The sequence below is a fragment of the Oryzias melastigma genome, linkage group LG17 (genome assembly GCF_002922805.2).
Source record: "Oryzias melastigma strain HK-1 linkage group LG17, ASM292280v2, whole genome shotgun sequence".
NCBI lineage: Eukaryota > Metazoa > Chordata > Actinopteri > Beloniformes > Adrianichthyidae > Oryzias > Oryzias melastigma.
The window spans coordinates 8,988,158-8,998,429 of record NC_050528.1 but is presented as its reverse complement, the minus strand read 5'-3'; the positions used below and the strand labels follow the sequence as shown (position 1 = coordinate 8,998,429).

At 37.8% G+C, this 10,272-nt stretch overlaps 1 protein-coding gene across 8 annotated transcripts in view; it reads left to right on the top strand.

Moving 5' to 3' along the window:
- The first annotated feature begins 1 nt into the window (after position 1).
- Positions 2 to 10,272, top strand: part of kmt2cb (lysine (K)-specific methyltransferase 2Cb) — an 83,637-nt gene continuing 73,366 nt past the window's right edge. For 7 of the 8 annotated variants that reach the window (XM_024274432.2, XM_024274435.2, XM_024274434.2 and 4 more), the window contains exons 1-3: positions 755 to 1,377; positions 1,532 to 1,578; positions 7,572 to 7,760. In XM_024274432.2, coding sequence (XP_024130200.1) covers positions 7,573 to 7,760 — 188 coding nt within the window. In that variant the 5' untranslated portion in view covers positions 755 to 1,377; positions 1,532 to 1,578; position 7,572. The other variant, XM_024274427.2, reaches the window with a different exon arrangement.

The window sequence follows — 10,272 nt, the reverse complement described above, 5'->3', positions numbered from 1 at the left end:
GCAGGGACGGGGTTTTGTTTATGTCCATTTTTTATTTTTATTTTTTTTAACTCATGGCTTCAATTGAAGAAACACGTCGTTTCTGAATAAAAGAAGCCGGTCCGGCGGTAGATCATCGTGGGCATGGGACACACGCTGAGTCCACCGCTAACGGTGTTACATCCAGCCGCTGAAAGCCGACCTCTGGGGACTCTTCTAAAAGTTAACCCCTGCATGTACAGCATGTCTGCCTGATACGCGATGAATGTGTATGTGCGAGTGTTTGTGTATCAGTGTGTGTGTTCGCGCGTGCGTATGTGCAAGTGTGAGAGAGAAAGAGAGGGAGTCTGAAAGGAGACGCTTTAATTTGGTGGCAGAGGGGGAGCCAGCTACGATTATTTTTTCTAAACTACTAAACCCGCCGCGTTTAAAATATAATATATATTCCAGAGTTCGTCATTTATGATTGTAGAAAACCGGCGACAGCAGGATCTTTGTCGCTGGAGAAGGTTTCTAGAGGCTGGAAACCGAACTGTTGACACTCCCCCTCCGAAAAGACCAGAATCCAGTTTCCGTCTTTTGGCTACTTCCTGGCCATTATTTTATTTACTAAATGCTCGTATCCCTCCGCAGGGTCAGAGAGTATTTTGAACAAAATGTAAAACGGTTTGCGTTGTGTTTTCTTGCATGTCGCGCTATCGACGTGTTTGAAACCTGACGGGTTTTTGAAGCGGCGCCGTCCTGACAAGTCGCGAGGATTGCTAGGTATTTGTCTGCTCAAGTTCTGTCAGTAGGTGGTGGATCTAGATTGTTAGGAGCCTGGAGGGGGATGTGGTTCGGTGCCACTTATCATTAGATATGGCCATCGTTATAGACTCCACCGAGGCGTCATCTTTCCCTTAATTTTGTCATAAATCGTGGGAATTTGGGATTTAGCTCCGCGTGGCAGGCGGGATGTTACTGTTTGCGAGCTAGTGTTTGTTTTTACATATTTTTGGAGCCAGTTGTTACTGCGTGGCAGAGTGGTTACGAGAGTCTTCTAACTAGCCGCTTGGTCCCGCAGCTTGTCGCAGCTGAAGAAAATAGAACCAGTTGCCAGCCCAGCAGTCGGCATCCAGCCTTTGCTTTGCACAACGCTATACCCCAACAAAGGATTGTGTTACATTTTTCCATCCACGGGGTTATTGCAGTGGCGTGTATTTGGGGCGTTCTTTGTGCGTCTGTGTTAATGATAAAATTGCTGGCCATAGACTTGGGTGGCTAACGCCAACTAGCTATATAACCTGAACTCGTGCGACGACAGCTGTCATTGGAGAAAGGAAAGTGATCCCAACAAATGCGCCTGCCAGTGAAGCGGTTTTCTGTTGGATTTACATCAGCTGCTTTCCCGTCAAATGGGTAAAGTTTGGAATTACATTGCAACGCTGGAATATGTTGATATGCGCTGTGCATTTTTGAGAACGGCTGTGTTGTTTCATTGGAGAGAAGCTAGCTAGCCGTGTTAGCTTGCTAGCTAGCTGTGTGATAAAAGTGCGACGTTTCATCCCCGCAGTGTTTTCGGACATGAAGAGGATAATTCGCTGTCCATAGGGCTGGAAGGTAAGACGAAACTCATACTTGTGTTGTGTTTGTGTTGGCTATATTCACCCAGAATGATTATTTTTTCCTCCTCTCAAATGAGCCAACGTTATCCTCCAGTCTGATGGGGGAGGTTCGTCGCCGCCTTGGCTTTCATGACTCAGACTGTTCAGCGGAACGGAACACAAAACGGGACGTTATATTTTTGCATAACAACGACTTTTAGATTTCAAAATGTGTCTTTATTTATTTATCTACACAATCCGACGTCAGGTGAATGGTAAACCAAAGCCTACGTTGTTGTGTAACGTATCATTCACTTTTTGTGAAGCATCGTAGTTCCTCGAAACAGTTCCGTTTCATTGAATAGCCTTTTGTGTGTTCCACCAATACTCATCAGTACTTTTTGGGATGATTATTTCTAAATATGTAGCGTCATCCTCCTACAGTCGGTCAGGCACCAATGGTTAGCATCTCCTCCAGCATCCAGTTGCTGTGAGTTGCCAACTAACTACAGCCAGTGGTAACCTGTTTGCTTCGTGAGCCCCTTTAAGACTTGCCTTTGTAAATGCAGCCCCAGCTCCTGTATTGTCTACACTTTCAGTTTGACTCGTTTTGACAATGTCCATGTTGGGTTCCTCTGCCGTAGAAAGGCAAAGGCGACATTGTTTAAAACAACAGGCTAGCTATGGCTAGCTTTATGCAGCTGCTTTGTGCCCAAGCTTGGTTCAACAAAAGCTATCGGAAGCATGTTTTCAATTGTACCCTGGTGGTCGTGACTGCTTACCAGAGCCTTATATTACAGTTTCATGTGCATGTTTGGTTTAAAATGCCACTTGTTTCCTCATTGAAAAGCAGGATCTCATTTTTCTTTCCATGTTAACCTTCTATTTGGGCAATATTTCTAATGTGCAGACCTTGTAGGCTAGTGGAGGCCAGAATTGACGTAAAGAAATGGTTTAATCCAAGAGCGAATGAGGGATTTTGTTCTATGTAATTACAAAAAATAGTTTCTTGTAACCCCTTTGCCCTCGAGCTGTTCAACACATCTGCAAAAATGTAGTTTTACTTGTTTGTTTTATTAATTTACAATCTTTTCTATCACAGCTCCGAGCCATGAAAACACTAGAAATGTAAGGAAATATCAATTCAGTGAAATATTGCAATACTTTATGTGGCAACACTTAATACTTATTAAATACTGCCAGGCCAATATTTAATTATTTAAAAGTGTAGTTCAGTTTCTACTTTAATAACAGAAAAGCATTGTGGATTTGATTGGATAAAAGTATAGTTGGAGTGCTCAATGTTCTGATCAATAAATGTCACATATTTTACTATTTTATCTTTTAAAAAAAGTATTAATATTCAGAAAATTCTTATGTAAAAAAAAAAAAGTGAAATATTGTTTGGTTGGTACTGTCTTGGGATATATCGTGGTACGTATTGTATCATGATATGTATCTTGATCCGAGTATACACCCCTTGAAAATACAAAGCAGACACCTGCCAAGGTTACAGTTTTTTTTCCATTGAAGTCCCCCAATGACAATTTTTATTATTTAAAAAAAACAAGTGTTTTAATTATGATTAAGTTTTTAACATAAATCCTGCAACCTAAATGTCTTTAAAAGCTACTTTTCATGTTGATCTGAAACCTCTGTTTCCAAAATCTCCTCTGAGGGGGCGTGGCTTCTTGAGCTGTGAGCCCGGCCTTTTCATGGACAGAACTTCCTCCAAAATCCTGATTCTTTCTCCTTCCAGTTCACCAAAGACTCTTTTAGCTAATTCTCCAATGTTTATTGACGTTGCTGTGATCAATTAATTCAATCCATTGGTTTCTAAGAGCAGAGTTCTTGATAAAATAATGAAAGCCAACATCAAAATGCTCTTTGATTGATTTAAAAATGGTTACAACTGCGGTCAAATGGGCCGCCGTTCACATTTCCGTGGTCACATCTAGAAGCTCCGTGGAGTCTGGTGGAGATTTTCCAGCATTTTCAGTCCTGCTACCGTAAGTATTGTTTGAAACTCACACAAAAAATCCAGTGACGGCTGATTTGACCACGGAAATGTGAACGGTGGCTCTTGATCGCAATGGGAAGATGCCATCTTCTTTTTTTCCGGAACCTGAACTAGACACGCTATCCGGGCCAGATGAGGGGTTTTAGTATTTATGGATTGTCTGCGACAGTTTGATTGACAGCGATTTAAAAGGAGAAATAATCAGACATGCAACAACGAAATGATTTGTTCTCCTTCATAAGAGAAATGCCACACATACATGTTAAAAACTCAAAAAACAGGATTTTCACTGGAGGAAGACTTTAAAGTAATTGTTGGAAAAAGATGTTTTATTCAACACAAAACAGTGTTTTTGCTTTAATAAATACAGTTGCAGACAATCTGTGGATTTAGTTAATATTTCGCTGTGCTGTCCATCATATAGAAACATCACTCATTGTCATTTCACGTTATTTAATTCATGAATATGTACTTTACAAATGAGCGTATATCATAAACGATTCACCTTTGTACTTGTGAATCAAAACAATCTTTAAACTCAACATGTTCTAGTAAATGGCTTCCTTTTTTAATAGCTTTCTTACCTAGTGATCCAATATCTTTTCTTCCTATATTCTAGTAATCCAATAAGTAAACAAAGTCAATCAGTGCTGTAATAGAAAAGTATTTTCAACAGAATCATTGGGAGGGTTTATTTAGGAACACTGAAACAACAACCTAAAATTGTACGATGTCTTTCTCTGGTCTGTGCAGTTGAAGTATTGCACAAATTGCTTTCACTGTCTGTAGTTTGCCAAATAATTTGGTGCGGTATAGTTATGTTTGAGTGAACCAGGGTGATTGTGGACAAGTTGTTTTGATAGCTTCTGGTGCAGTGATGTTAGACCCTTGGCTTTCCAGCTGTTGGTGGCACTAATATTTAGCATGAAATTGCAGCTTTGGTGCTGAAAGTTTGTTCCCACAGTGTCATTAAATGAGGTTTAGCTTGTGTTGAATGTTGGCGGATGGGAGAATTGCTGATTAAGTGATGTCTATTCTGGTGATGTATTTATTTTTTATTTTATTCTTGTTTGCACAATGCCGACGTTGATGTTTAACTTTTTGCGTATACCTTATACAGTGATATGGAAAAAATTGTATACCACAATATAAATAATTTTATATCGCAATAACGATAAATATAACAATTTACCACAATAAAGTATATTTTCAGTAGGGCCTCGATCAACTAAAAAAAATACCTAATTAATCGCAAATCTTGAAAAAATTAATCACAATTATTTTTTTTCCTTTACAGTATTTGTGACCACTTAGTATCTGCGAATAATCAAAATATGAAACCACACACATAACTCTGCATTTAGAACATTTATTTTTAATTAGTGCTGTCAAACAATTAAATAATATCTGATTAATCACACTTTTCTGTTATTAATTACAATGTTTTACTGGTAAAATGTATTTGTACAATACGGCACTGGACCATGGATCAAGTGGGCTGCCTTTTGTGGAAAAAGTGCTCTAAACCAAATAAATAGCAAGAATGAAGTACTAAAAACTGAATATTTATTTCTTTTGTAAGTAACCATGGTAACACCCGATGAAAAGTTTTAATGCACGCTGGGTTAAAGCGAAGGACTGTTTCTTTGATTAATTTGTGTTAATAAATCCTAAAACGTTTATTATTTTTGCTGCCCACCTATCAAAGTATATATATATTTTTTTGTATTTTCATGATCCTGGGTGTCATAACTATAAAAGACTTTTTTGCAGACTGTTATTTGTCGTCTAAAACATAACTGTAGAAGCCTTTAGATCAAACAGAAAAATGTAACCATTAAGATTTTTAAGACTCCATATTTTAGGAGACTTCAGCTGCATCTTTTTTAGGTGTGCAGAGCAATTTGTTTGGAATATTGAAGCTTATTGCCAACTAATTGGAAGGTTTGAGGCTCAGTTTAGCACAGTGTTGAGGGAGCAGAACCTCCAGGTGTTTACCAGTGGCAGCAGTTTGCAAACTTGAATAAATGGCTTCTCATAGATAATCATAATCAAACCATTATTTACCTTTTTTCTTTCATTTTCCTCATAGCATCTAACTAAATGTTGTCATTTATAACACCCACATATCGTCTTTAGTCTTTTAGGCCAAAAGTACATTGTGGTTCTGCTGAATTCTAAAGCCTAACACTGAGAAGGTTCATTTTTTTCCCATAATAGTTCGCTCTAACAGCTTGAGGAAAAACTATCCTTTATTTCAAATGATCACAGCCGATGATTATTGCATAATGAGGCTACTACTACAAATTGCAAAATTAATCAGAATTAATGGATTAATGACCAAATTATATAACATATATATATATATATATATGGAAATTTTAAATAAAAATCCCAGCAGTTAGTGCTTTTTTTAATCTCCTTTTTTCCATTATAGAGAGAACAAAATTGATTTTTATAAAGCCCAACTTTAATTTGTCTTATTGTTAATATTAGGCTGAATTCAAAGAGATGTGGAAAAATAGTGTCTTTAAATTCTGACCCTACTACCTCTACATGATGTCATGAAAAGCCGCTGGTCATCTACCTTAGCGCGCAGCTACCAGTGCTCGGAAAATTCATGACATCGGCTTTATAACTGTAAAAAGTAATGCAATCACAGAAAGTTGTTACATTTAAGTGTAAATTTCTATATTTCAGAACACTCCCACGTGAAGAAATGCGTTTCTCTTCTGCGCCACAAGCGCGACGCGAATCACCCTACCGGCAATGGTCACTCACTACAGCTTTTTAAAAAACCAAAACTTTTTGGCCTAATTCAAATTATTCCCTTCTCCCTTGCCCTTCATTTAGCCCTCCAAATGGAGAGTTTCACTCGATGACATCATCAATAGTCACTGGTCAGCTACCGTTAGCGCAAAGTTTCCAGCACTCGAATATGCATAACAACAGCGGTTTTATAGCTTTAAAAATGTCATATTATAACTAAAAGTCATTACTCGCATTTAAATGTAAACCTCTGTGCTTCAGAGCGCATCCACGTGAAGAAAAGCGCTTCTTCTCCATAGCAGAGCGCATCATGGTTTACCCTCGCGACGGAGGGCTTTGTATTCTTCTGCTTGGAGGGTGGGATATTAAAAACAAACAAAAAAATCAGATGCCACTCTTGCTAAAAATGGAGGGGAAGAATTAAGATTGGGGCTTAGACAAAATGCCCCTACGTATGGACCAATAGGGAGGAGCCGGAACGTTAGGGAATGAATTTGGATTGGGCCTTACTTGTTCCCTCACAACTGCTTTTTGGTAAATCTCAATTAAAATTGTGTTTTCTTTTGGCAATTTAGAGCCTAAATAATACTAAATTAGTTTTATTTGAAAAGATTTTATGGATACATTTCTTATTTGTCTGCACTGTAAAGAACTTACTGGAGGTTTTGACAGCTGTAAGGGTTGAGAATATCATTACACTTAAACATTTGGTTTTCTGCATCATCGTTTACAGCATCTCTGCATAAGTGAACTCGGTGATAATTGTACAAAACTAAATTTAAGTTCATAATGTCAGAATGAATCCTAAAAATGCTCCTATACAAGATCTTTTTTTTCTGTTTTTTTCCTAAACTCAATGATTGTCGGCTGGCTATACGTTAGTCAGCTGACTATTTTTGCAAAATATTAGCTGGATTTGACAAAATGTTTAATGTTTTTTGTTAAACAGCAAAAGCATCATGGTCTTGTCTATTTTGTTTCATTTTAGGATTATAAGGAAGCTAAAAAACTGAGGATTTTTCAAAGTAAAAGCACAACAGTTTTTGACAAGCCCTTTTTAAAAATATGCATCCATCATCCATGAAATTGTTTTTCTTTTACAAAAACAGATCAATATTCGAGTTGTCATTTTTACATTTGAAGCTTCTCAATCAAAATGATGTGTAGATTTTTGTATTCTTTTCTTTCTTGTAACTATTTTATTATGTATTCATTTTTAGAATGTCATCAGAGGATAAGTCTGTGGAGCCCTCTGATCAGCTTCCTTCGCCGCCGCCAAGCAGTGTAGGGGCCGCATCCACAGGAAGCCCTGTCCACACAGACAAGAGACCCCGTGGCAGGCCACGCAAGGATGCTGTTGCCATCCTAGCCCAGACACCACCCCCTTCCACATCCAAGAACAGAAAGAAGTAAGTTTTTACCTCCATTTTTTCTTCTCTCAGGTCCCCTGAATTAGTGGAATTTATCAAAGATGTTGATCTTTTTTTGAGATCTAAACTTCTAACATAAATATCTGACAGAATTGTCTGAAAAAAGAAAGCAGTGCGTCACAACTGTTGGAAGGGGAGAGACGAGTGAAGCAATCATGAAACAATCTTGCAGGATTGGCGACTGTTGCTTTATTTTTTTGTATTTTTTTTTTAAAGTTCTATCAAAAAAAGGATTTGGCTCAAGTGAACAATTCAGGAAATATTGGCTTTATTTCCCATGTCGCTTAAAGGAGTCTGTATGGTTTTGTTATATTATTTAATGTTTTCACGCTTGGCTTTAGTATGAAATGAGGATTTTTTTGGCAAATGCTGTTTTATTTTGTTAATGAGCCGTTGTGGGATTTGTCATTGAGTTTTGCTGCCCTGGTGAAACCTCTGCACTGGATAAAATGAGCCCTAGTGTTAACCCTTGAGCTTATGGGGTCCAGATGAACCCAGCCTTACATTGGTTTCTTATCTATTCCATGACAAATGTGGATGAAGGTGGAGAAGATTTCATGTCTGTCCTGGACACCAGTGAAAATCAAAAATCATTGAGAAAAGAAAGTTCAGTCTTGTGGGATCCAGATGACTCCACTCCCAACGTCGACATACCTATGGCACAAAGGTCACAGGGTTGAACTACCCAATACATTGTGTCTGTGTTGACTCTCATGCTCAAGTGTTATGACTTTGTTAGTTTGTAAAGGGTATGCCTTCATCATTTTTCAACTATTAGAGAGAACAGGATTAGTAACCTTTGCTATTTTTGTTTATTTCCTTTGCTTGAGGAGGATTCGTCTAAATTGAAATAACATTTGTGTAAAATATAAGCCTAATTTCCACTGAGCAGTCCAGTGGTGCAACGGTCCAGTTAGTTCTTGTGAGCGTTTCCACCCGTTTAAGTCTTGCTTCCATTGAGCGTTTTGTTTTCATGGCGCATGCGTGGTGCTGATCGCTAGCGTGCTGCTACCTCACCCTGTATCACACAGTCGCCAAGGATACCTAGGAACGATTGCAGTTCCACCGCAGACCAGGGTGAGCCGTTGTTTTCAGGCACTTTCATTACAGACTCATGACCAAAAGAGTACACAGGAAACTACAAAAACCTGAATCCTTACTTACGTTAGCTTAAATGAGCGCTATATTGGCTCTTTCTAATGTCGTCATCACTTTCTGCCAATCAATGGGTTGCTTCAGCGGTTCTGCCCCAACCGTTCTGTTCTATTTTTCAACATTTTGTCATAATCATAAAAAAATGATGCTATGATGATATATAATCAAATGCGTTGATTATATTAGTGTTTATGATTGTTTTTTGGTGATATTTTGATTTTCAGGCTCTGAATTTCCAGTCATTTCTGGCCGGTGCTCATGTTTAGCAGTTCTGCCCCAAATGAACAGCTGTTGCTTATTGACAGTTCCACATCGGGTTGTTATGAAGGAAAATCAAACCAAATAAAGATGTGGAAATTTTCATCATTTCACACGAGTTGGAACCAAGTCTTCTCTGCTATTTTACTGTAAAAGCCCCCTTTCTTCTGTCGTGTTTGTCATTAAAGCTTCAAATACTTTTTAGCCCTTCTGCTATTCTAGGCATGGCTACATTAAAAGTGGGGTCATCTGGACCCCACAAGACGGGACGTTGAACTTTTTTTTTTTTTCTCAAGGATTTTTTTATATTCATTGGTGTCCATGACGGACATAAAATCCTGTCCATCTTTGTCATGGGAGGGATCACACAAAATATAAGGATGGGGTCATCTGGACCCCATAAGAGAGCACAAGAGTTGATTTTTATTCATAAATGGTTGATAATAGTTGGTGAGGGGTTTATGGAGAATTTGTAATGTTGATGTTGAAGACCATAATCCATAACATTTAATTTACTCATTAATTATGGAGTGAAAATAGACTCACCTTGATTTGTGCGTCTGTTTTCTTGATTTGTTACTCGTACAATACATCTGTGCATAAGTACAAAAATTACTAAATTTAAAAAATGCAAAATACAATTAAAATTCCAACAGCTTGAAACTAACTATACGTGCAAACCGCTTGTTACACACACACAAAACCACATTTATGCACAAATTTGAGGTGAGATTCTTCGCGTCTCCAAGATTTGTGTGTTAATGATGCGTTTAAATGCTGCTAGAATGCTCAGTCATCAGTTTTCTTATTAGTCACTTTTAGATTAGATTGTGAATAATATTTGGTGAAACTTCGCATTTTCCCACTTTCTTATACAGATATGCTTTATTTATAAAAAAAAGTCTAAATAAGCATTTTTGAAACACGTATCCCATTAAAAATAAAAATATTTTTACAAAAATAGTGTCACAAATCCAAAGTTACACAGAAGTCACGAATTATGCACACACAAATTGTCCATTTTCTCTCCATAATTAATAGCCTAATTGATCATTTTTTCCCTATTTTAATGAATGAC